Source organism: Callorhinus ursinus, unplaced genomic scaffold, assembly GCF_003265705.2.
Source record: "Callorhinus ursinus isolate GAN/ISIS: 27379988/994484 unplaced genomic scaffold, GSC_fseal_2.0 scaffold25, whole genome shotgun sequence".
In the NCBI taxonomy this organism is placed as follows: Eukaryota; Metazoa; Chordata; class Mammalia; order Carnivora; family Otariidae; genus Callorhinus; species Callorhinus ursinus.
Genome location: NW_027397087.1, coordinates 29,999,543 through 30,027,445, shown reverse-complemented (window position 1 = coordinate 30,027,445; position 27,903 = coordinate 29,999,543). Strand labels below are relative to the sequence as shown.

Here is a 27,903-nt window from a genome sequence, read left to right as displayed (position 1 = left end):
ACGCGCCTGCGCAGGATAGGTCGCTCCCGGAGGTCATGAGGGCGCTGGTTCGGCACTGCTGGGGGCCCCGGCCTGTGGGTGGCGGTCCGGGCGGTAAGCGGAGCCCCCAGTGGCGAGCGCTGGCCGGGCTCGGCGGGTCCCCTGCCGGGGAGGATGGCCGGGGCGTCCGAGTCCGCGAGAAGCCGCCCTGGCGGGTGCTCTTCCTCGGCACAGACCAGTTCGCCTGCGAGGCGCTGCGGGCGCTGCACGCCGCCAGGTACCAGGGCCGGGGCTTGGGGGGCCCGGCTGCACAAGGCGCTGATGCCGAGCCTCTGCGGCCGGCCCCGAGGGTTTGCACTCCTCGCCAGGGAAAGCAGCAGAGCCGGAAGGGTCTGGGCCCAGATCTCCGCGTCTCCAGGCGCCCGGAAGGTGCACGGTACCCGCCTGGTCCCTCCGGTCTGCACTCCCTCTCCGGGCTCTGTCTCTCGGTTCTCCAAACGCTAGCGCGTGCCCCACGTGCCAAGCCGGCGCTAGTCGCTTTGCACACATCACCTCTGTCCTCTGCTACCACCTCCTTGCCCCATTTGTGTGTAAGGAAACCGGAGCTCAGAGAGGTTAAGCGATTGTCCAGGGTCATCAGCTGAGCAGGTGTGGCATTGAAACGGGGTCTGACTTCGAAGTCCTCCTCTTCCAAATTCCTCCTTCTGCCTCCTATTCATTTAATTTGTACCCTCCAATCCTCAGGCCTTCTCACCGGGCACATGCGGACCCATGTCTCACTTCTCCGCTCTCCTCCCCATCTCCTCCCTGTATACAACGGGACCGAGTTTTCTGGGCCTGAAATCAGGACACAGTCCAAAAACGAACTATTTCCAACTGAATAAATTCATAAACCAGAACTCTTAGGTATTCATTTTGTATTTCTACGATTTAACAAATGACGTTTACTGGGGGGGGAAATTGAGATCCAACCTGTTCTGAGAGTCCATGCTATATGGTGGCTTGACCCAGCTATACTGCTCTGTCTGCCTTCCCCCAACCTCCATTTGTTATTTTCCCACAGCGTTTTTTCCTGATGCACCCCCAACACTTATTTGTCGTCTCTATCAAGTCTTCTTCACAGCAGCCCCTCCTATTGACAACCCCATCAATCCCCTCCTATCATATTCCTCCCTCCACTACTCTGCTCTGTGCACACACCCTGAAACGCTCCCTTCACACATGTTCTTTTTGCACACCCTCCATGATGTACTCTCCACAAAATGCTTTCCGCAGATTGTTTCCAGAATCTCATGGCATGTGTCCTGACCTTTCTGCTGATGCTTTGCTTGGCAGCTCCATTACTCCTGTGCTTTGTCTTTAGGGCCCTCCTATATACTCCTTTTCTCATAACTCCTCAACACGTGATGTAGTAACTGGTAAAGAAACTAACACCCTCTAGGCACTGGACTACGATGCAGCAGGTAAAAAGAAAGAGGTAGTACTACATGTACTGCTATGGAACGATGTCCATGGGAGATATATATATATATATATTTTTTTTTTTTTTTTTTTTAAGTATTTATTGGATCGAGGGGTGCCTGGGTGGCTCAGTCAGTTAAGCGGCTGCCTTCTACTCAGGTTGTGATCTCAGAATCCTGGGATCCAGCCCCATGTTGGGTTCTCTGCTCAGCGAGGAGTCAGCTTCTCTCTCTCCCTCTGCCCCTCCTCCCTGCTTGCCTCACGTGTGCACTCTTTCTCTCTCTCTCTTTCTAATAAATATAATCTTTAAAAATAAATAAAAGTATTTCTTGTTTGGCTAACACATGGTTGTGGTACAAAATTCAAAAGGTTCAAAGGACATACAGTGAAAAGTCAGTTCCTTCCACCTCTGTCTTCCATTTCCAGTTCCTCTCTTCAGAGACAGCCACTGTTTTCAGTTTCTTATTGTAGAAATGTTTGCTAGATATATAAGCAGATGTATATTTGACCCACTTTTTAAAAAGACTCACATAATAGTAATATAGTGTTGTTAAGAGGGAAAAACCAAAATGCAGAGCAGTATAAGCAATACCCTATTTGTGTATAATGTACCATATGTTTCTGTATGCGCAGGAAATTTCTAGAACCATGCTATCCAAACTAGCCATTAGCCACATGTGGCTCTTTAAATTACAAATAATTAAAATTAAATAAAAAACAAAAACTCAGTCTCTCAGTGTACTAGTTTTTTTTTTTTAAGATTTTATTTATTTGAGAGAGAGAGAATGAGAGATAGCACAAGCGAGAAGAGGATCAGAGGGAGAAGCAGACTCCCCGCTGAGCAGGGAGCCCGATGCGGGACTCAATCCCAGGACGCTGGGATCATGACCTGAGCCGAAGGCAGTCGCTTAACCAACTGAGCCACCCAGGCGCCCTCTCAGTGTACTAGTTTCAATCATTTACCCTTAAATGTCTCATGAATTTAACCATAAAAGTACTATGGAAGTATGTGAAGTACTTTAGCTTTGAGTCATTGCCCTAACACTCCCATTTTCTTCTAATCTTTCCAACTTAGAGAAAACAAAGAGGAAGAGTTAATCGAAAAATTGGAGGTGGTCACACTGCCCTCCCCATCCCCAAAAGGACTACCAGTGAAGCAATATGCTGTCCAGTCTCAGCTTCCAGTGTATGAGTGGCCAGATGTGGGATCCGGAGAGTACGACGTTGGAGTGGTAGCTTCATTTGGCCGACTTTTGAGTGAGGCTCTTATTCTTAAATTTCCCTAGTAAGTTTTTTTTTATTCTTTTTTAAAGATTTTATTTATTTGAGAGAGAGAGAATGAGAGATAGCACGAGAGGGAAGAGGGTCAGAGGGAGAAGCAGACTCCCCGCTGAGCAGGGAGCCCGATGTGGGACTCGATCCCGGGACTCCAGGATCATGACCTGAGCCGAAGGCAGTCGCTTAACCAACTGAGCCACCCAGGCGCCCCCTAGTAAGTTTTTTTTTTAAAGGGAATACAGTATAGAGGCCTTGGTCTTTATATATGGGCCTGGTGTCTAAAGTGCAAGATTTGAATTCTAATTCTGCTTTCTTTACTATTTTCTCTTAAGATAGAAAAATTTTGTTAGTGTCATGAATTTTTGAAATGTGTGATGCTCTTGATCTCTGGGCTCTCACCCACCCTCATTTAAATTCTGTATAGATGCTGACAGTTCCCCAATGTGTCCCTCCAGTTCAGATCTCTCCCTGAAATCCAGGCCCCTGATACCCACCACCTCCTGCACACTTCTGCTTGGGTGTCTGATAGGCACCTTACATTTAAGATGTCCTAAACTACATTCCTGAACTTTTGCCCAAAACCTCCCCAAATCTTAATCTCAGTAAATGGCAACTCTGCCCTTCTGGTTGTTCAGACTCAAAACCTTTCAGTGGCTCATGATTCCTTCTCTCACACCATACATCCAATCCATCAGGAAATCTTATTGGCTCTGTCTTTGAATTCTAGAAAGAATTCACCTGTCAGGTTCTGCAGTAGCCCCTGCCTGATGTCTGCTGTCCTTGGCCTTCTCAGTTCTTTTACCAACACAGCAGCCAAAGTGATCCTTTTAAAGCAGAGGTTGGATCATGTCACTCTGCTCAACGTTCTTACACAGAAGTCATCAAAGTCCTTATAGGGGCCTATAAGGACCTACCTACTGGGTTTTGACCCCTCCTGGCTGTCTGGCCTCATCTCCTCGTGTTACTCCTCAGGTTCACTCCACTCCAGCCACACTAGCCTCTCTGCTATTCCTTGAACTTGCTGTATCTTCTTCAAGATACTACTGTTTGTTCTGCCTGGAATGTCTGCATGGCTTATTCCCTTAACCTCCCCACGGCTTTGTTCAAGTGTTTCCTTATTGGTAAAACTTTCTGTGACCCCTGTGAAAACTCTTGTCTCCCACCCAGAACTCCTACCCCTTCTCTGCTTTATTTTCCTCCACAGCCCTTAGAACCATCTGGGAAACTTTTTACACAGGTTTGTATTGCTTATCTCCCGCTCTTGGCGTGTAAACTCCCTGAGGGCAGTATTTTTCCTCCTTTGGTTCAGTGTCGCTTGTATCCCCAGCACATGGACTGTGCTCAGTAAATATTTGTTGGGTGAATGAGGCGGGTCTGAACAGTGGAATTTTGAATATAAGACTCTCGTATACATGCACTCTCAAGTACATATTCCTGCGGTGGAGACATCATCAAACTAATCAGCTTACTTAGTAAATGATTTAAATTGCTCATCTATGGGCAATAGGTGTGTTGGGATAAACAGCAAAAGTGAATAGATCATTGGATGGGGATTCAAGAAGCTTGTTTTAGGCATTCTCTATGCAAACTAAATGAAACAGGGTAATTGGACTAAACTATAAATATTCACATTGTCCATGAGATGCACAGGAGGGTTTGAGTGCTTCTCCTCCTACAGTATAAAAGGTATTTTTTTGCTTTTATTTAAAAACCCCCAGGGATGCCTGGCTGGCTCAGTTGGTGGAGCGTGTGACTTGATCTCGGGGTTGTGGATTTGAGCCCCATGTTGGGTGTAGAGATTACTTTAAAAATAAAATCTTTAAAAAACTCCCAGATATCACAGAATGTTGTGGAACATCTTTGGGACAGTGAATAGTTGTTCTTTTTCTGTTTTTAATTGAGTTTCATTGGTCTCTTATAAGAGAGTAAACTTAATCTCTGGCTCCTTTTACAGGTGGTATAAGACTAGATTCAACTTTGTTTTTCAAACTTTCTAGGGAAGTGTAATGATGAACAGTCGCATATTTGTTTAGGTAGCAGGAACTAAATGGTAAAGCCCACTTGCACACTAATTTCTGCCTTTTCTGACTCAGTGGCATCTTGAATGTCCATCCCAGTTGCCTCCCGAGGTGGCGTGGTCCAGCCCCTATAATCCATACCGTGCTTCACGGAGACACAGTTACTGGAGTAACGATTATGCAAATTAGGCCTAAAAGGTAGAAGATATTTTCTTGTCTCTAGACTTTGTAGTTTTGAATGTTGATGTCAGTCTGTTTGGAGGAGACGTGAAAGTGGATGAATGGATGGTGCTCACTAATTCCTCTAACTCCAGAGTGCCTTCCCTCTGTGTCTTTTCCTGGTTTCTAATATAAACTATATGTGGTTTGGCGTTATGTAGTGTCTCTGTAAGTCCTTGTGAAATATTTGACTTGTTAACTGGAGTAAATTATATAACTAACAGCCGGATTTCTATAAAGAACATTGTGCAAATGAGAGATGGATTTTTGTATATGAGTTGTAATGAATCGTGGTTCTGCTGGCCTTGGTTTCTATGGTCAAAAAATTTTTGGAACCTGAAGACTACAGTATATGCCAATGTGTATTTATCTTAAACATTTGATTTTTTTATCCTTACCATAGTCTAAAACAGGATTATATTAAGCTTCTATCTGTTATCACCTCATGTCCCCATAGAAAATAATTCACAACTTCACAAGAACAACTGCATACCTGGGATTTGCTTTAACTTACTTCAGAAAACAAGAGGGACAGATGAAATGAGTTGTAAAACTTTGATAATTCTAAACTCTGGGTGATGTTATGGGGATTCAAGAGACTATTCACTCTGTTTTTTGTGGATGTTTGTAAAATAATAAGCATTTTATTCAAGCTCTTAGGTTGGAAATAGAATTAACAACCACAAAGTTAAGTATTTAAAATGAAGCGTATTTCTGGGGCGCCTGAGTGGCTTAGTCGTTAAGCGTCTGCCTTCTGCTCCGGTCATGATCCCGGGGTCCTGGGATCAAGCCCTGCATCAGGCTCCCTGCTCAGTGGGGAGCCTGCCTCTCCCTCTCCCATTCCCCCTGCTTGTGTTCCCTCTCTCACTGTCTCTCTCTCTCTGTCAAATAAATAAATTAAAAATCTTTAAAAAAATAAAAATAAAAAAAAATGAAGCGTATTTCTAATAAAAGCTGATAGCCAGTATTTATGGAGCTTAATGTAAAATGTAAGACTGTGGGAATGCAAATACACTTGTACCTATTTATAATCACCAATGATTAGAATCCAGGCAAAACTCTTGTCCTTTATTGGGGAGAGTATGTGCTATGGTGAGCGCTGTGAATTGTGTAAGAGTGATGAATCACAGACCTGTACCCCTGAAACAAATAATACATTATAAAAATAAATAAATAAATTAATTAATTAAAAAAACCTCTTGTCCTTTGAGAAAGGAAATATAGAAAGAAATCATGAATTTTTTAATGGTACTTACTTGGAAAATAAATTTTTTGCTCTATGCCCTCATTGTATAAATAGAAGCTTTTATAATACTGTTTGTTACTAAAGGTGGAATTATTTGCAGGTGCAATTAAATCCCTGATATGCAACCTCCCATACTTTTCTCCTTTAGAAAAAAAATAGATTTAAAATCTGAGTACAGGCCAGATTTTGCTTTCCCTTCTCTTAAACTGACGTTTCTCTTTTGCTAAACAGTCAAATCCACAGCCAGGGTTAAACTATCTTTGTGGTATGTAAACACTCATGTAGATAAACCTGTTGATCTGAAGGAACGGTAATGTTGTTATTTGCTTTTGATTTTTGGTAGGTTTGATGTCGGCCCAATTCTCAAACAGGAGGTGGTTCCTGTGCCACCTAAGAGCACTGCCAAGGAACTGGAGGAAGTGCTGTCAAGACTGGGGGCCAACATGGTATGGTTCTCTAACATCCCACTGCTTTGTGCTCATTTCCTGGGTCTCCTGCCTGTCAGTGATGCAAAGAACACTTCGGCAACGCGTCATTTTCAGCTTTTGTTTCTTTTAATTGATTTCTCTCCCTGCTTCCTAAAATCAAGGTTGGCATTTCTCATGTAAGTCTTTGGGAAATGTACAGAGTGGGTACTTAGTACAGGCTCTCCTGAAACACGCGAGCTTCTGTGGCCCCCCACGTTCCAGTGAGGCCATTAGATGCTGCTTCCCAGTTTCAGCCTCCGGCTCCTAGACTCGCCTGGCGCCCCTGTCAAACTGGCCAACAGCCATCCCCTCAGTGACCCTGCATTCCTCCACTTTTGCGCCTGCACTGAGGTCATCGCCTCCATACGCCCTGGAGTTCTGCTGACCCCCTCACTGTAAATGAACTCTTTGGCTTTGTATAGCTCGAATCTGCATACAGGAGGTCTGAGTCAGTGCTTAATATGAACTAGTTAATTTTCTGTAGAGGATAGTTTTTCCCCAACTATCTAGTGGTGCTTCCTAATCTGGGCACTTGCCTCAGAAATGGTATTGTAATAATAGTGGCTCTCGTTTTTCGAGCACGGGCTCGTGTGCCAGGACTATTCTGGATCCTCTGTAGACTTATTTCTTTTTTTTTTTACCTTCCCAACAAACAAACCTTGAGGTAGCCTGTTACTGTCGCCAATTTTTAAAGATGATGACACTGAAGGCCACACAAGTCAAATAACTTTCCCACAATGACACATGAGTAGGTGGTGGAATTGGGATTTGAACCCAGAACTGTGTGGCTCCAGAGTACACTTTCCTTCTTTGAGGCTCCACTGCCTTCCCTCCTAGGAGTTAGAGTGTGGATTCCTGAGCACACATTGTCCTGACAAGAAGAGTTTGCATAGCCAATGGAGCTCAGCTTTCTCTGGAAGCACATTTTTGCTCTCTGTCCTCTGCAGAGAGTATCACCACTGAGACTCCATTGAGGAGACCTGTCTTGTCACAGCTTAAGGCTCTAGTTTACCACCCTGCCCTCCCACACAGCTCCTTCAAAGCTTTCCATAATGTCATGGTACTCAATTATAATGTATCTCTGCTTTTGTTCTTTTCATCTTGAATATGTTGCTCTCCCTTTTTTTTTTTAAGCTTATTTCAGTTTTGAAAAATTTGCCTGAGAGTTTGAGCAATGGAAGGCAGCAGCCAACTGAGGGAGTGACACATGGTGAGTGAAGGCTGCAGAGACCCTTATCCGTTCATGTGGTTTTTGTCTGTCATGATAGCACCTGAACGCTCTGACTTCACTGGCACATTGCCCTTCATTTTGACTAAAGATCAAGTGCCCATTTGTATGTCCCTTTCCAAAGAATGGCTGGTATAATCTCCCTTCTCCTCTTAACATGTAGTCTCTTGAAGGATTGGAAATTTTTTCCCTATTCTTTATATTGAAAAGTACCAAACACAGAGATAAGTTAAAAGATGATGAATACCAGGGCACCTGGGTGGCGCAGTCAGTTAAGCATCCGACTCTTGGTTTTGGCTCAGGTCATGATCTCAGCGTTGTGAGATCGAACCCCACATCGGGTTCTGCGTTCAGTGGGGAGTCTGCTTAAGATTCTCTTCCTCTCCGTTTGCCCCTCCCTCACTATCTCTAAGGTAATAAGATAAATAAATCTTTAATTTAAAAAAAATGAATACCTGTTTAACCCAGACTCAGTAATTATTAATTATTAACATTTGGTCATATTTTCTGTTTCTCTGTGTATGTGTTTGTTTAGTATATATTTAGTGTATATATATATATATTTTAAATTTCTGCTTAATCCTGTGGAAGTATGCATCATAACCTTTCATTCATTCGTAAATACTTCAACATGCATCTCTTTTTTTTTTTAAGATTTTATTTATTTATTTGTCGGGGGGGGAGAGAGAGAGAGAGAGCACAAGCAGGGGGAGCGCAGGCAGAGGGAGAAACAGGCTCCTGCTCAGCAAGGAGCCCAGTGCGGGACTCGATCCCAGGACCCTGAGATCAAGACCCAAGCCGAAGGCCGATGCTTTCCTGACTGAGCCACCCAAGCATCCCTCAACATGTATCTCTTAAGAGAAATGAATAGTTCCCTAATAGTGTCTAATATCCAGTACGTAAATGTTCCTAATTGTCTAAAAACTTATTTTTTAGCTGTATAGTTATTCAAACTAGTATCTAATTATAATTAGTTGGTATGTTTCTTTAATCTAGAGTAATTCCTCCATTATTTTCCCCCTTCATGTCATTGACTTTTTGAAGAGAATAGGCTAGTTGTCTATTTCCTTCCAGTGTTGTTTAACTTGTTTTTTAGCCTTTATATTTCTTGTGAATTGGAAATTCTAAAGGCTTGATGAGACTTAGGCTTGAAGTTTTTGGAAAGAGTATTTCATAGATGATGTTGTGTTCCAGTGGTATTTGTTTCAGTTTGTTTTTAATTTTAAGGATTGCTTTTTATTTTTACTTATGATTTATTTCTTGACTACTTAAAACATTTACATGATTCAAAAGTCAAAACTGTTTAAAAGGATATACTCAGAGAAGTGTCACCTCTCTCTGCTCTAGTCTTTGGATGTCACATCAGTGAGCCATAATACCAGGTTGCATCAAGGCTGGTGAAGTTGAGTTTGATCACTTGGGTTGAGTCCAGTGTAAAGATTTGTTTGTCCCTTTGCAGTTGGCAGGTAATCTGTGGGGTAACACTTTGGCACCATGCAAACATCCTGTTCTCTAACAATCTTTCACATAATGATTTTGGCATGGGTTGGTGCTTCTTCCCTGAATGAATTATTTCGTTTGGGATTGCAAAATGGTGATTTTCCAACTCCTTTTACCTTTAATATTTGGCATTATTCTGTAAAGAAGAGCTTTTCCTCATTAATTGAAGATGAATCTTAGTTCATCCTAAAATGGCAGGATCAATGCTTAATTCTTTCTCTACCAATTTTTAGATAAGAAGTTGGTGCCACAATCACCTTCAGTTATGGTGGCAAATGAGTTTTTTAAATTATGATTTGACTCATGGATTTTCACTTATTGTGTTTTACAGTTAATTATAATTCTTTGTCCTGCTCAAGTCATCCCAAATTTGGCCAGTGGGAGCCCCCTAAAGTTGGGTCCTGAATCCTTTTGACAACCTTAACTAGTTTTTGAGTGCTTCCTTGCTTTCTTTTATAAGATGTCCCAGACTCACCTTATGAATTTTCCATCCCATGTTGGAATGAACCATCTCCCCCTTGTTTGTTTTAGTGAGGGGGGTGGTATTTAGATGCCATCTGGTACAACAGTGTGCACCAAGATAAGGTGTCAGTGGACAAGGTGAGGCATTATATTTTTTAAATAATATTTGAGTTCATACCATTACTGATTCAAATATTTATTTAAGATTTTATTTATTTATTTGAGAGAGAGAGAGAGCAGGGGGAGGAGCAGAGGGAGAGGGACAAGCAGACTCTGGGCTGAGCATGGAGCCCAATGCAGAGCTCGATCCCACAACTCTGAGATCATGACCTGAGCTGAAATCAAGGGTCAGACACTCAGCTGACTGAGCCACCCAGCCCCCCCCATTCAAATTTTGAATTTCAGGGTTTTTCTTATATTTTCTTTTAAACTGAGTATCTTTTCAAAAGTTAATACTGACCTATTTATTTAATTGCTAGGCATAAAATAGTTTCAAAATTACACCACCAGTGTTATTAAAACAGTAAAATTGCTGAGTAATATTTCATATTCCTCTGCAGGGTTTTTTTTGTTTTTGTTTTTTTTGCCCATAGACTATATCCTGCTAAGAGTATGCAATCAGAGTATTGTGTCCAAAACTTACTGGAGATGATGATTATTTTTCCCATGTGGTTTTGTTACCCAGTTTGATATATAGTTAGGTTTATTTGTTTCAGTTTGTTTTCAATTTTCAGAGTTGCTTTTTTTTCTCTTTATGATTAAACTTTATTTTTTGAATCATATAAAACATCTTTGATTAAAAAATTTAAGCTTTTTGAAAAAGTATACTCACAGAAGTCTCACTTCCATCCCTAGCTGCTCCTCCCTGTTTCCCTCCATGAGTGAGTCATTTTTATGAGTTTATGCTTTAGCCTTCCAGTTGTTTCCTTTTATCAAAATAAGCAAATACCACATATTTTTAAGTTGATTTTTCCTTTATTCTGTCACAAAAGGTGGCATAAAATATATACTCTTTTGTACCTTTGGTTTTTTGGGTTGGTTTGTTGGTTGGTTTTTGTTTTTGTTTTTTTTACTTAACTGTGTACCCTGGAAATCCTTTCCTATCAGTAAAAAGAGATTTTCCTTGTTCCTCTTGATGGCAGCATAGTTCTTACTTATGTGGATGTATCATAACTAATTCAACAGATCCCCTGTTGATGGACATTTTGTTTGTTTCCAAACTTTTGCTATTTCAAATAATGCCATTATAAATAACTTGAAGCATATGTTACTTCCAAATCCAATAGATGAGAAATTGCATCTTGGAGTAGTTTTAATTTACATTACTCCTGTGAGTGAGGTTGAGGATCTTTTTGTATGTTTAAAGACTGCTCGGCATTTCTTTTTTCCAGGAAGGAACATTATATCTTTTGCCCATTTTTCTATCACATTTTTGGGCTTTTTCTTCTCAGTTTTTAGGAGTACTTTATTTGATAGATGTAAATAAATCTACATAATAGATATAAAGTAGTCCTAGATATTACATTATTATTACATAGATATATGTTTAGATTAACATGTAATTATAAATTTTATATTTGTTTTTTTAAAATTTTTTTAAAGATTTTATTTATTTATTTGAGAGAGAGAGAGAGAAACAGCATGAGAGGGGAGAGGGTCAGAGGGAGAAGCAGGCTCCCCGCTGAGCCGGGAGCCCAATGTGGGACTCGATCCCAGGACTCCGGGACCATGACCTGAGTCGAAGGCAGTCGCTTAACCAACTGAGCCACCCAGGCGCCCTAAATTTTATATTTGTTATAAATAGATCTAAAGTATTATGATAAAAATTACAAATACTTTCTGGTTTGTTTTTTTGTTGTTGTGTTGTTGTTTTTTAAGTAATCTCTACACTCAGCATGGGGCTCGAATTTACAAACCCAATATTGAGAGTCTCATGCTCTACCAACTGAGCCAGCCAGGCACCCCTGTCATTTGTTTTTAGACTTGATTTATGACCTTTCTTTTTGTCTTACAGAAGTTTATTTTTATTAAAAGTTTATTTTTATTAAAAGTTTATTTTTATGTAGTCATATTTGTCATTCTTTAATTGCTTCTGGATTTTGAGTCATTGTTAGAAGGGCTTTTTCTACTCCCAGGTTACAAAGAAATTCACCCATTTTTCTTTTAGTATTTGTATGATTGATTTATTTTTACTTTATATTATGGAAAATTTCAAACATATTTAAAAGTTGAAAAAATAATACAAGTTCTCTTGTATCATTCAGCATCAGTAGTTGCCAGTTCAGGGACGCCTGGGTGGCTCAGTCCTTAAGCGTCTACCTTTAGCTCAGGTCATGATCCCAGGCTCCTGGTATCGAGCCCCACATCAGGCTCCCTGCTCAGTGGGAAGCCTGCTTCTCCCTCTCCCACTCCCCCTGCTTGTGCTCTCTCTCTCAAATAAATAAATAAAATCTTAAAAAAAATAGTTATCAATTCATGGACATAGAATCTGATATTTAGTCTTGCTCTTGGCTTTATCTTGTAGCCCCTAAGATTTCTGCTGGTACCAGCTGTATAAAATGGGAGGAACAAACTTCAGAGCAAATATTCAGACTTTATCGTGCCATTGGAACTATAGTAAGTTGGAAGTCAGATTGCAGTTTTACCTAATTGTGTGTGTGTTTAATTCATTTTCAAAATATTTTTACTTAGGAATGAATCTGAACTAAACCTAAGAATCCTGAAATTCATTTTATTCTTAAAACTTTTAATCAGATAAAATATACATAACATAAATTTACCATTTTAACAATTTTTAAGTGTATAAATAAGTAGCATTCAGTACATTCATATCATTGTGCAACCATTGCTACTCTCCATCTCCAGAACTTTTTCATCATCCCAAACTGAAACTCTGTACCCACTGAACACTAATTCCCCCATCCCCCTTCCCGCAGTCCCTGGTAACCACTATCCTACTTTCTGCCTCTTAGAATTTGCTTATTCTAGGTACCTCATATAAGTGGAATCATACAATATTTGTCCTTTTGTGTCTGGCTCATTTCACCTAGCATAATGTCCTTAAGGTTCATCCATGCTGTACCATGTATCAGAATGTCATTTCTTTTTAAGTCTGAAAAATATTCCATTGTATGTATATACCACATTTTGTTTATCCGTTTATCAGTCAGCGGAGGTTTGGGTCATTTCCCCCTTTTGGCTATTGTGAATAATGCTGCTGTGAACACTGGTGTACAAATATGTTCGAAGTCCTTTCAAAAATTCTTTTGTGTATATGAAATTCATTTTTTAAATATTCTTTAAACTTCAAGTTTTTATATGGGCCTTAGAATTCACAAAGCATTTTTGAATATACATATATATTCTGCAGTTTCCAATAACCAAGTTTTATTACCCATTTCATAGATGAGAGGAATGAAAGTGAAGCAATGAACTTCAGGGTGCCCCATCACAAAATAATGAATCTAAATTTTCAAATGCCTAATCCAGTGCTTTTCCCAGTATATCTTTCTGCCCGTAGCCAATTTTTTATACAATATACATTGTATACAATTATAATATACATTGTATCAGCCCTAATTTTCAGATGAACAAACTAAAGCTCAGAGGTTAAATAATTTTCCCAAGTCTATCAAATTAGGAAGTGGCAGAGACATGAAACCCAGCTCTGCCTGGCTCTAAAGTCCATATTCCTTTCTCTATGCCATTCTGCTTTTCTGTGGGAAAAGTACCAGGTTTGAAGTCAGACAGATCTGGTTCAAAACCTGCCTCTCACTAACTGCCAGTGTGACCTTTAGCAATATTCAGTAACCATGCATTCTCTTAAATCATCAATTTCTACAGATGGTACACAAAATGAAGTTGTAACTGTAACTTATTAAATAGCTCTTTATTTATACTTTTAGTATTTATTAAATACTTATTAAAATACCTGGGGCACCTGGCTGGCTCAGTTGGTGGAGCGTATGACTCTTGATCTCAGGGTTGTAAGTTCAAGCCCCACATTGAGGGTGTAGAGATTACTTAAAATCTTTTTTAAAAATTAAAAAAGATACTTATTAAAAAACCCAAGTTCAATTCTCAGTTCTTTGACAAATGTATTGGGTTTTTTTCCCCTTCATTTTGATAGCCTCTTGGGTTGTTTGAACTTGGGGCCTACCAAGTGTAGGGTTTTTAATGGGCCACCTATTACTAACATTGATTAAGATGGAGACCTGCCACTGCATATTTCTAGCATGCCAGGTTCTTCAGTGAGGATCTCAACCTCATGTGTGGGTATCATCTGATTTTAAGATGATGAAATTGGACTTAATACTTTGAGAATGCATGGTTACTGAATATTGCTAAAGGTCACATTGCCAGTCAGTGAGAGGCAGGTTTTGAACCAGATCTGTCTGACTTCAAACCTGGTACTTTTCCCACAGAAAAGCAGAATGGCATAGAGAAAGGAATATGGACTTTAGAGCCAGGCAGAGCTGGGTTTCATGTCTCTGCCACTTCCTAATTTGATAGACTTGGGAAAATTATTTAACCTCTGAGCTTTAGTTTGTTCATCTGAAAATTAGGGTTGATACAATGTATATAAAGCATCTAGTATAGTATCTGGCAAAGAGTTGGTATTCATTAAATGTTATCTGCTATTATTCATGCATTCATTAAGCAAAATTGTTCTTAAAGATGTTATTTATTTGTCAGAGAGACAGAGTACTGCAGGGGGAGCAGCAGGCAGAGGTGGAGGGAGAAGCAGGCTCCCCGCTGAGCAGGGAGCCCAACGCAAGGCTTGATCCCAGGACCCTGGGATCATGACCTGAGCCGAAGGCAGATGCTTAACTGACTGAGCCCTATTATGTGTCAGGCATTGTACCGGATATTAGAGATAAAGATGATGTGAGAAGGCAGAAACAAATAAGGAAATAAATAAAAATATCAGGTAGTGTGGTAAGTTCTTTGATGAAAATTAAAATAGGAAAACGTGATAGACTAACTGGCCGTTATTTTAGATTAGGTAGATGGGGAAGGCATCTCTGAACTGACATTTCAGCTTTGATTTGAAAGACAGTAAGGAGCCAGTCATGCCAAGATGAGGAAAATGGCATTCCAGGCAGAGGGAGCAGCTAGTACAAAACCTAAGGTGGACTAAACAAGATGAAGACTTCACAAGAAAAGAAAAGCCACACATCAGTATCCCTTATGAATAGAGAGGCAAAAATTCTCAGCAGAATTAGCAAACTATATTAAACAACATATAAAAAAGGATTATATACCATGACCAAGTAGGGTTTATATGAGGAATGCAAGGTTGAATCAACATACAAAAACCAACCCATGTAATACGCCATATTAATAGAATAAAGGGCAAAAGCCACATAATTTACTCAGTAGTTGCAGAAAAAGCACTTGACAAAAATCCAACACCCTTTCATGATAAAAATGTTCAACAAACTAAGAAGGGAACTTCCTCGGGGTGCCTGGGGGGCTCAGTTGTTAAGCGTCTGCCTTCGGCCAGGATCCTGGGATCGAGCCCCACATCAGGCTCCCTGCTCCGTGGGAAGCCTGCTTCTCCCTCTCCCACTCCCCCTGCTTGTGTTCCCTCTCTTGCTGTCTCTATCTCTCTGTCAAATAAATAAAATCTTAAAAAAAAAAAAAAAGGAACTTCCTCAACCTGACAGAAACCCACAGCTAACATCATATTTAATGGTGAAAGCCTGAAAGCTTTCCACCTAAGATCAGGAACAAGACAAAGATGTCCACTCTCACCAGTTCTCTTCAGCATTGTGCTGGAAGTTCTAGCCAGGGCTATTAGGCAAGAAAAAAGAAAGAATACGGAATCAGACTGCAAAGGAATAAGTAAAACTCTATGTGCAGATGACATGATCTTATATACAGAAAATCATAAAGAATCCAAAAGAAACTTTAGAGCTAATAAGCAGTAAAGAAGACCTAAGTAAATGGAAAGACCTTGTTGTTCATGGGTTGAAAGACTTAATGTTGTTAAGATGGCACTATTCCCCAAATTGATCCACAGATTCAACACAATTCCTATAAAAATCCCAGTTGACGTCTTTGCAGAAATTGACAAGTTGATCCTAAAATTCATATGGAATCCCAAGAGACCCCGAATTGCCAAAAAATCTTGAAAAAGGACAGAGTTAAAGAACTCACCCTTCCTAATTTCAAAACTTACTACAAAGCTACAGTAATGAAGACAGTGGGATACTGACATAAGGATAGACCTGTTTCTCAGTGGAATAGAATTGAGAGCCCAGAAATAAGCCTTCATGTTTACGGTCAATCGCTTTTTGATAGGGGTACCAACATAGTTTGATGGGGAAAGAATAGTTTTTTTAACATATGGTGCTTAGACAGCTGGATATCCACAATCAAAAGAAATGATTTTGGATTCCTACCTTACAAACTCCAAATGGATCAGAGACCTAAATATAAGAGCTTAAATGATAAGACTCTTGGAAGAAAAAACATAGGGGTAAATCTTCATGACCTTGAATTTGGCAATGGTTCTTAGATATGTTGTCTACAGCCTAAGCAACCAAACTAAAAATACAGAAATTAGACTTGAAAATCAAAAACTGTTGGGGCTTCAAAGAATACTATCAAGAATACAAAGAGACAACCTATAGAGGGGAAGAAAGTATTTGCAAATCATATATCTGATAATGGTCTAGTATCTAGAATATATAAGCATCTCTTACAACTCTACTACGAAAAGACAAATGTGATTAGAAAATGGGTAAAGCATCTAAATAGATATTTCTTCCAAGAAGATCTATAATAATAGATGATCATTTTCATTAGTCATTAGGGAAATGCAAATCAAAACTGTACAGAGATACCACTTCACACCCACTAGGATAGCTATAATTTAAAAAACAGACAATAAGTATTGACAAGGATGTGGAGAAATTTAGAACCTTCATACATCGTTGGTGGGAATGCAAGCTGGTGCAGCTGCTATGGAAAAGCAGTTCGACAGTTCCTCAAAAAGTTAAACACAGGGGTGCCTGGCTGGTTCAGTTGGTACAGCGTGCAACTCTTGATCTTGGGGTTGTGCGTTCAGTCCCCACACTGGGTGTAGAGATTACTTAGAAATCAAATCTTGAAAAAGTTAAACACAGTCACATTAACATAAAATGATCCTTATCTTCTGCAATTCACCTTTCCTCCTCACTGAGAAAAAGCTTGTGCTATAACAGAAGGTGAAATTTGATTCCTGTAGCTGCCAATGACCACCCAAGAGCAAAATCCGTATCTTTGGGTTTCTGCTTTTTTACTTCTAGAACAGGGTTAATAACCATGTCCACAACTGCCAAGATCAAAGGAGATAAACCTTGTGAATTAAATCCGTGCAAACATATGATTTTGACAGTAATGATGGTGATACTGAGATGACTATATTGTTACCATCCCTTTCCTTTCTGCAATGCTGTGATGATAAGGTGAGGATGAGCTTTACCTTCCTCAAGAACAAGAAGTATATATACTGAACAAGAACTATATACCTAGCATATTTATAACTCTCAGTAAATACAAATCTTTCTTTAGTCAGCATGTTTCAAAAGTCTTTTGAGTTCTTTGAAAGAAAAAAGTTACACATGTGAAAATTGTTTCCTAACTTTTACTGGAAATGGGTGAAAGGAAAATAAGCCAGCAAATTATGGAAGAGGATATTGTACCAAAACATATCTTATGTAAGATCGTGAACGTCTATGAACTTTTCTTCAAATTTATTTAATTTTTTGATGTCACATTCAGATCTTTGAAACAATCTAACTCTTCTGAAAAATTAAATGTCCTCTTTGGGGGAGGTCCTAAAGAGCATTGAATGCCGAGAAGGACAAAACCTAGATTCTGGTCCTAGGCTCTACCTGTGTCTAAACTTGGGAAGATAGCTGCATTTCTCTGGGCCTCACTTTTCCTTGTCTATGAAATAGAGGATTGAACTACAGTCTGAAAATAAATTTATTTACTTTAGAAATTTGAGAGAACTTATTTCCTGGTTACATGTTAATTTTTATTAGTCTGAAATCAAAATGTGACGAAAGTGGCATTTCACATTGTGGGGAAGGGTGAGATGGATTATCCAGTAAATAGGGTTGGGACAACTGAACTGGTTAGATATTAGAGGGGGAGGCCCTCAAATCCTGCCTTTCAAAGTCAATAATATCTAGACGGATCAAGCATTTAAAATGTAAAAGAGTGAAACCACAAAGAACAGAGGGAAAAGCACAGTTGAATAATTTTATAATATTTAATAATCTTAAAGTGTGGGATAGCCCTTTTTGAGCTTGACGTGAACCACTAGAGCCAGGAGAGAAAAAAACTGGCTAATATTACTCCATAAAAATAAAAACACTTATGCACGGGAAAAAAATTACTCTAGTTTAAAAGTCCATACGCTGGCGAAAATGGCTATTAATAGTAGCAAGAAATTGAAAATAATTGAAATGTCCATCATAAAGCTATTGATTGCACAAATTATGGTATAGTCAAGATGGAAGTGCTGTGCTACAGATATAGAGGGAAATAGACATGCATGCACTGATGAAAGTTGTCCATGCTTCAGTCGTTAGGCAAAAAAGTTCCTTGTAAGAGTACGTTCTAGATTTTTGTAATATTTGCAGGAAAAAAATACAAGGATATACACATCAAATTGTTAACAGTGGTTACTTCTCAGGATGGGAATACAGAATAATTTCTAAATTTTTTAAAACTTTTTTTTTTTTTGCAATTCAGATCTAAATTTTATTTCAGAGTTAAAATTGCCATTCAGTTATGCAAGAAATAATTGTATTTGCTCTCTTAAAAGCAAAAAGAAGTAAATGTCTGTTTATTTAAACCTTGGCAAGAGGTTAGTTAATTTAGGGCATAAGAGAACAATCCCCTCTTCTGGTCTTCTTTTTTTTTTTTTTAATTTTTTATTGTTATGTTAATCACCATACATCACATCATTAGTTTTTGATGTAGTGTTCCATGATTCATTGTTTGTGCATAACACCCGGTGCTCCACGCAGAATGTGCCCTCTTTAATACCCATCACCAGGCTAACCCATCCCTCACCCTCCTCCCCTCTAGAACCCTCAGTTTGTTTTTCAGAGTCCATCGTCTCTCTTGGTTCGTCTCCCCCTCCGACTTACTCCCCTTCGTTCTTCCCCTCCTGCTATCTTCTTTTTCTTTTTTCTTAACATATGTTGCATTGTTTCAGAAGTACATATCTGTGATTCAACAGTTTTGCACAATTCACAGAGCTCACCATAGCACATACCCTACCCAATGTCTATCACCCAGCCACCCCATCCCTCCCACCCCCCACCACTCCAGCAGCGCTCAGTTTGTTTTTAAAACTTTTTTAAAAAGTTTTATTAATTTAAGTATCTCTATGCCCAACATGGGACTCAAACTCACAACCCTGAGTTCAAGAGTCACAAGCTCCTCCTCCGACTGGGCCAGCCAGGTATCCCTACTTTCTAAATTTTTTTTAACATAATTGTAATGCTTGCATTTTTTTAAATGAGCATAAATTTAAATTAGAAATATTAATAAAGATATAAACATTGATTTTTAAAATAGTGTTTAAGTTCTTATCAAACTTGGAGACTGATGTAGAGGGTCGCATCTGTGTTCTGTTGCATAAGATTTAGAGACTCAGTTCCCAATTCTTCTGTAACTGGGAGAGAAGTCAGACCAAATTAATGCAAAATAGTAGTTGAAAAGGGTTTGGGGGTTGAGTGTATTCCATTATCATACCTTCTTTAATTTTATTTGCAGATTCCGTTGCAGACTCTCTGGATGGATAATACCATTAAACTTCTGGATTTGGTAGAAGTTAATAGTTCAGTCCTCACTGGTACTAACTTTTGAATAGCTGATGTGGAAAATGTTTTCACTCTACTCCATTTGAAAATGTATCTGTTTTACCATAGGTCACATTTACTAAAAATAAGGATTCTTTTAGTTTGTGTCAGTTCAGTAATGATAATGCTTTATACTCATTTATTATCTTACTCTTTGCAGTGTCCATTCTCATATATTTTTTTCATTCAGTCATCCTAAGAATGTGGGAAGTAGGCAAAGCAGTCTTACTATCCCATTTTAAGCTCTGTGATTTCCTACACTAAGGTTTTCAGGGAGTGCAGAATGACTTGGTCATTTTCATTCTGCTGAATATCATAATGAAAATCCCTCGGCAGCTCAGTGAAAATCCTAGGCCAGGGTGTAGCATTTCGTGACACAGTCCATTCTGAGGCGCATCAGTGCCCTCCCAGTACGGTGGGCTGAAGGAGTGGGAGCCACAGAAGGAGCTGGTCCAGCTCAGAGGGAGTCAGAGATCCCCAGGAATCTCATCTGTTGGGTCATGGATGGAAGGGCCAGCTTAGATCCTAAGCTTCCTGTATACCTCTCCACTGGTAGCTAGTTATTTCCCCCAAATGGTCAAAACTTCTAAATTCGACATTTTTAGGTTGATCTTTGGGAGACTGGGTAAAGGACAGGTAAGTTCCTATGTGTATGGAAAGCTTCCCTTTGGGTTTGAGATGCATTAGAGCACTGTGGCTCCATCATAAGTTTGGATTACAGAGTCAGGGCATCAGCAGGTATGTCCTCTAATATTAATACTGCCTCCCGGGATGTTTTTTTATTTTTAAGCACCATGAAGTTGCTTAATTATTTATTCTCTCTCATATTCTTCTTCTCCCCACCCCCCAATTCTTTAGATTCAAAATTAAGAGAACAACCTGTTATTCCAGGATCGGTAATATACCACAAACAGTCACAAATACTGCTGGTTTGTTGCAAGGTATATTTTCCTTTAGTTTTAAATTATACTCGTTTTATTGAGTTTATAGTTTATCATTTTTAGTTAAGACTTCACTCAACTGTTTATCCATCAGAGTGAGCCACTGGACAGTTTAATTTTTCTTAAGAAATAGTAGAATCTCTAGTGTAATTTTTGAAAATGATGAAGTTTTACCAAGGCATTATTACTGAAAGAAGATTCAGTAAGTTTAGGCTTTCTTAAAAGAAACTTGTATATTCTCAGTAGTAATTTAATTAGCAAGTTCTTGTTAATAACTAGCAAGTCTTGTTTAACTAGCAACTCATCGTGTTAATATGATGATCATAGAAGATAGCCATAGTGGAGTATCTAGCTGAACTACTACAGTGCACGTATCCTACTTGCTTTTATTGTTCCATAGTGGTTAAAGAGGAGATTTTTTAACCTATTTAAAATGACTTTTGAACCATTATTATTTTATGACAATGGCCTGAGAAATGTTCCACATTTCTTCCATTTTCTGGTATTTTCCTTCATATGGTGTTTATGTGCGATGTTTCGTGCTCAAGAGGCCGTGTTTAAAATGTGTGATAGGGTGATCTGACCTACACAGACTGTAGATAAAGAGCTCCCACATCAGCCTCTTTTCATCTTTCTTCAGCTTATTCTCAAACGGTATAGGGTCTATATTGCAAATTTGCAGTTTGCTGTCCTAGAAGAAGCTGGGGTTGTCTGAACATGTGAGTTTAAGTCCCACGAGTTATGTCACCTCGGACAAATCACTCACCTCCCTGGGCATCAGTTTTCTCTTCTAAAATCAATTTCTGCTGGGGATGATATTGGATCTGCCTACTTTTAGAATGGTTACATTTTTGATGACCAGTCATAATAAGATACAGGGACATATTCTGAAAACTGTAAAGTACCATGCCAGTATGACACACTTCTTTATTCTGCCCCCTTTATGTTTAAATAGGTTTAATTTATACAGGTCTGTACATTTGTTATCACTCAGTAATAAACTTAGAGTCAAAGAATCATATATGTCACTTGGTACAGTGCTATCTGCAGCTAGGCATTTGGTAAAGATTTGTAGGTTTTCATGATAAAAGTTGTATAAGTTAAAATTTACCACCAGTTTTGCCACCACTGCCTGTTCACGGTTTGTCTTTTGCCCTTAGGATGGCTGGATTGGTATTCGATCAGTGATGCTCAAAAAAACACTAACAGCTACTGATTTCTACAATGGTTATCTGCACCCTTGGTACCAGAAAGATTCCCAAGCTCAGCCAAGGCAGTGCAGATTTCAGACTCTCAGACTTCCAACAAAGAAGAAACAGGAGAAAAAAAAATTGTTGCTATGCAACAGTGCATTAAGTAGTTAGGAAGTAGATGGACAAGAACCTACTACATATTTGTAATTTATTAAAAGCCTCATTTACAAGGAATTACCTTGACTTTCAAAGAAGATGACACTGTTGGAGGGACAGGAAAGAAGATTATTGTCAAAAAGATGAATTACCTCACTTCCCATTTTTTGTTTAACAGTAGTTAAAACCCACTTTTTTATTTGAATAACAAAAAGAACTGTAAATAAATTTTTTATTTATAATGTGAAACTCAAGGAGATTTTATCTTTCCCTAAAAGCAAATGCAACTAACTAGTAACTAGTGTGTGTGTAGACACACACACACACATACCCCTACTGAATAGAGGTTCCTTTAAAAAAGTGCATCTATGAAAGTTTTTAGATCATATGTCCCCATTGATTATGCTATCATTTCAGCAGTATTTAATCTACATTTCTGATTTTTAACAAGCCGTAAAGTCAGCTCTTAAATTTATCTACCATCTAGTTCTCATAAAGTAGTAAACATACATAATATTTAATCATCTCTGTCACATGAATCTGTACTATAAATTCATATTTTACATCTAGGTTTTCTTAATGTAGGGATATGCTAACATTTTTCAACTTAATTGTGCAATAAAGGTTATTGAGCATCTGGTCTGTGCAAACTCATCTCTGTCTCCAAGAGACTCAAGCACTTCTGGGGAAGGAAAGGCATTAGTGGCCAGCTGTTGAATTTTTGAAAATCTTTACATATCGGCTCTTCCTTCCTAGATTCTATCAGTAAAAATCTTTTTCCATTCATTAATTCATCCACTCCACATTTATTGATAGGGTGATCTTATAATTGGTCATCTAAATTAGGCACATTCATGAGTAAAGGAAGCACTTATAATAATTACTCCTGCACAACAGGCATAAACCAGGACTCTCTGGGGCACCTGGGTGGCTCAGTCGTTAAGCGTCTGCCTTCAGCTCAGGTCATGATCCCAGGGTCCTGGGATCGAGCCCCGCATCGGGCTCCCTGCTCTGCAGGAAGCCTGCTTCTCTTCTACTCCCCCTGCTTGTGTTCCCTCTCTTGCTGTGTCTCTGTCAAAAAAATAAATAAAATCTTAAAAAAAAAAACAAAAAAAAAACAGGGCGCCTGGGTGGTTCAGTTGGTTGGGCAACTGCCTTCGGCTCAGGTCATGATCCTGGAGTTCCAGGATCGGGTCCTGCATCGGGCTCCCTGCTCAGCAGGCAGTCTGCTTCTCCCTCTGACCCTCCCTCCTCTCATGTGCTCTCTCTCTCTCATTCTCTCTCTCAAATAAATAAAATCTTAAAAAACAAAACAAAACAGGACTCTCTCAGGCAAACCAGGTTGTATAGACATCTATCCTATTTACTGAACACTTGCTGTGCTACCAGCCTTTATGCTGCTTGCTGGAGATTCAAAGATTAAATAATATTTGGTATCTTCAATTTACTGGGGAGGCAAACATGTAAGCAAATATAATACTGTTATGAATGCCATAATGGAAACATTAAGTCTCCCATAAGGGATTCAGTGGAGGCTTTCTAGAGGAGGTAAAGCTGAATCTGAGGTTCCAAATGATGATAGTTCACCATGCAGACTAAAGCATTCTAGCGTGTACACAGGCATAGAGGCATAAAAGAACACTATCTCACAGGGGGTTATGGAAATGTGTTTCTTAACTGGATGGTGGGAGCATGTTAGCCTTTTATTATTCTTTAATCCACAAATTTGTTATGCTTTCTCTTCAACATATGAGCTAGTTACATGCCTACAGATATATATGCTCCTGGCTGGGAAAAAGCTAACAGTGGATCATTGAAGAGCAGCAAACAGTATGTTAAACATGGGGAAAAAGAGCAGTGTTTGGGAGCAAATGGAAGAAGTGACATGTATGGAATAGGGTGGATGGAGACAAGACTGGAAGAGCAAGACAGGAGGGCCACATCACCAAGGACTTGGAAAACCATGAGACTTTAGGTCTTTTGTCTTCCATGCAATAATCAGGGAAGTCACGACCAGACTGGCATTTCGGAGAGGTAACTTTGGTAGTGCGGTGGAAGGTAGAGTGGTAAAAACTGGTGGGAAGTTAGGAATCTGAGGATCTGAACTATAGCCACAGTTACGGGGCTGACCCCTAAGTCCAGGGTCCTCCCAGGAACACGGGTTATTCTGTGCTCTGGCTGAAAGGATGGATTTGCAAAAACATTGCCTCCTTAGGCAAGATGCTTCTATTTTGGTTCCTGTCATTGCAGAAAAAAATCAGACTCAAAACGGAATTCAGTTACTTATTAAAACTTGGGTGACCTATGACAAGTTACTTAAATTCTTTAATTATTTCTCAATTTAAAACATGGGTAATACCTACCTTGCAGAATAGAAATACACATAGAATATGCCCAAGGAACTGCCTGGCACATAGTAGATACTCAGTAAGTCCTAGACATTATTGTCAGCACAGTCTAATATTGCTCAAATGCCTTCTTTGAGCCTGCAACAATATTTTCTCCTCTGGATGGCAGCAAGAGCTTGCTGAGATGCCTTCAGACCAACGGGAAGAAAAGAATTTTAGAGTAGGAAAGGTCCTATGATTTTAGTAACTCAAAATTTCATTTAAGAGATGAAACAGGGACTTAGCAAAAGCTAGCTAGTGACAATACTAGGATTAGAACCTCAAGACCACAGTAAATTCTGTTAAAAAAAAGAATTTTACTCGTGGTTTGGTTTGGGTGACAAAAGTTTGCCTGAGCATAAAGTCGAGCTCTTGAGAATGGCTGCCGAAAGATGTTTATTGTTTTATACTTTGTATTTAAGACAGTACAAACTTTTCACCACTTTTCTTAATATTCATCAAACAATTTCAAAGTGAAGATAGAAGATTTTGAAAGTGGACACTTATTTCAACAAACATGGCATGAGCCCTGGCCCTGCCACTGACCCTAAGTCTAAGCTGCTTACTCACCCTCTCTAAATCCATTTCCTTATCTATGAAATGAAAATTGTACCTACTTTGCAAGGGATGTCATGAGGAATATATATATGTAATGCACCTTGCACAGTGCCAGGAACACAGTAGGTTCTCAAAAGCATTGTTATTAGCTAAATATTTACTGAGTGCTAGCCACATTTCCAAGGACTTGACCTGAACTATCTCATTTTATCATTACAAATAACCTTGTGAGGCAGATATTGTTCTCCATCCTCATTTTCCAAGAACATTAAATAGCTAGTAAGTGGTAGATAATGGAGTTCACACTCCACTGGTCTGACACCAGTCTGTGGGCCGAACCACTTCTACCCTGCCTCTATTTGCAAATGTTTTTATCCTTGATCAGGGAATTTAATGTGTTAGGCTTTGGTGCTCAGAGACAAAGAAGTGGGAGCCCATGCTAATTGAGTGCCTTTTAATACGCAGGCACTATGCTACACAATTTCTTTCAAAAAGATTTTCTCATTTCAGTTACTATTTATTCATGGTCTTTATTAGCTCTAAGAATTCATAAAGTTTTCTAGAACCCTACAGAGAAAAGCTGCTTTATTTTGTAATATAAACTGTATATATGTATGTATGTAATATAAACTGTAATATAAACTGTTCTTGTTTTCCAGGATTCTTTATTGTAATTTTTCTTCCAGAAGATAGATTATCACATTGTTACTTACAGAAGAAACATTAATGAGATGCTAAATTGTCAGATGATAAAAAAAGATGTGTTACCTTTGCTTAGGAACTTTTATATTAAAAAGTTAACAATGGATAAACATTAACTTAACTAAGAAGGTAAAATATTGTTTCCATAGAGAGACATTTTTGTGTGCAGGCTGCTTTTAAAGTTTGATTGGGGGGTGCCTGGGTGGCTCAGTTGGTTAAGTGTCTGCCTTCAGCTCAGGTCATGATCCCAGGGTCCTGGGATTAAGACCCATGTCTGGGGCCCTGCTCAGCAGGGAGTCTGCTTCTCCCTTGCCCTCTGCCCTTCCCCTGTCCTGTTCAAGCTCTCTCTCTCAAATAAATAAATAAAAATCTTAAAAAACAGAACAAGTTCTAAAAAATAAATGACTATATAACTTGTTTGATAGGACCTTTGTTTGATAGGTAGTAAGCTACAGAATACACATGTCAGCATCTTTCTTGGGCAGTTCCAAAATCCCCCCTCTGTGTCTGATCCCTATAATCCAGTGTGGCATGTCTGTGACACAGACTGGGTCTGGCAGTAAGGAAACAGCCTTCATTTTCAGTCTTGGGTCTCAGCATACTTTGATATATAATGTCGTAGTCAAATGTATCCCGGGCAGCTTTAAAGGATGGTGTTCCAAGAACTGGTATTACTGTGAAAAACTAAGTGTTTCATTTCTCTTTCACTTTTTCACACATCGATGGTGTCTGGGGGTAAAATAGAGGTAATTCACTCTGGTGGGTCAGGTGGAAGAGGCATTCTAAGTGGAGGGAAGAGTATATATAAACACTTAGAGGTTTGAGACCTCGTAGAGTATTGGGCGCCCTTTGAGAGAGCCGGATCTGCTCTTGCCTGTGGACCTGGGACTTTAGCTTGTAGGCAGTAGGGAGCTATTTTTTTGTTTGTTTGTTTAAGATTGCATCTATCCATTTGACAGAGAGAGAGAGAACACAAGCAGAGCAGGGGGAGCAGCAGGCCAAGGGAGAGGGAGAAGCAGGCTCCCCGCTGAGCAGGGAGCCCAGTGATGGGAAGGCTTCGTCCCTGGACCCTGGGATCATGACCTGAGCTGAAGGCAGATGCTTAACAGACTGAGCCACCGAGGCGCCCCCAGTAGGGAGCTAGTAAAGAAGGAGCAGTGTTTAGAGCATGAATATAGTTGCTTTTATTTATTTTTTTATTTTTAAAGAATTTATTTATTTATTTGAGAGAGAGAGAGAATGAGAGCACATGAGAGGGGTTAGGGTCAGAGGGAGAAGCAGACTCCCTGCTGAGTAGGGAGCCTGATGCGGGACTCGATCCAGGGACTCCAGGATCATGACCTGAGCTGAAGGCAGTCGCTTAACCAACTGAGCCACCCAGGCGCCCTAGTTGCTTTTAATTATTAAATCATACAATAATATATGAATACATTCTTATATAAATTCAAATACTAAATCTAAAGCCAGAGTTCTTCACCGCCCTCCATCCTCCAGTTTCTCCTCAGAGGTAACCGCTATTCCATTTGGTGTATGTACACGCATAAGAGATACAGCTAAGATTATTTTGCATGTGTGTTTTTTTAATAGATTTTATTTATTTATTTGAGAGAGAGACAGAGAGAGAAACAGCATGACAGGGGAGAGGGTCAGAGAGCGAAGGAGGCTCCCCGCTGAGCAGGGAGCCTGATGCGGGACTCGATCCCAGGACTCCGGGATCATGACCCGAGCCGAAGGCAGTCGCCTAACGACTGAGCCAGCCAGGCCCCCCTTGCATGTGTGTTTCAAAACAAATATTATCCTATTGAAAGATCAGTTTGAAGGATAGAGCTTGGGTTTGGGCAATTCTGAGAACCAGCTGGCTATCTGTTTACTTTGCCTGGTGTGCACAGAGTATTTTGTGGACATTCCAGCTTTTAAGTGAGGTTCTCACACAGGGATTGGTGCTGTGGGAACCATCTGGAAGACCCCGACCATGACAGCTGCAAACCCTCACAGCCATATCCGCCAGGTCTGCCTGCACCATTGCCTGCACTGGGTCAAAAGTTTGCTCCCTGCAGTTGTGCAATTACAGGACAGCTGGAATTCACAGAGATTAAATGTTCTTTGTTCACATTAGGGAATGGATAATGTGCCCGCCATGTGTTATAGGACAACTGAAGATCCAAACATGACCACGGGGTCCTTTTCTCAGGGAAAGAAAACCTTCATGACTTTGGGTTTGATCTTTTACATTGTAATA

At 39.6% G+C, this 27,903-nt stretch overlaps 1 protein-coding gene across 1 annotated transcript; it reads left to right on the top strand.

Annotated features, from left to right (window-relative positions):
• The first annotated feature begins 11 nt into the window (after positions 1 to 11).
• Positions 12 to 22,652, top strand: MTFMT (mitochondrial methionyl-tRNA formyltransferase). The gene is given in 10 exon segments (XM_025884370.2): positions 12 to 256; positions 2,516 to 2,725; positions 4,812 to 4,934; positions 6,545 to 6,647; positions 7,803 to 7,878; positions 12,383 to 12,474; positions 19,642 to 19,720; positions 20,586 to 20,668; positions 21,829 to 21,990; positions 21,993 to 22,652. Coding segments are annotated over 10 exon segments (1,185 nt in total). The 5' UTR covers positions 12 to 35; the 3' UTR covers positions 22,029 to 22,652.
• The last annotated feature ends 5,251 nt before the right edge of the window (positions 22,653 to 27,903 follow it).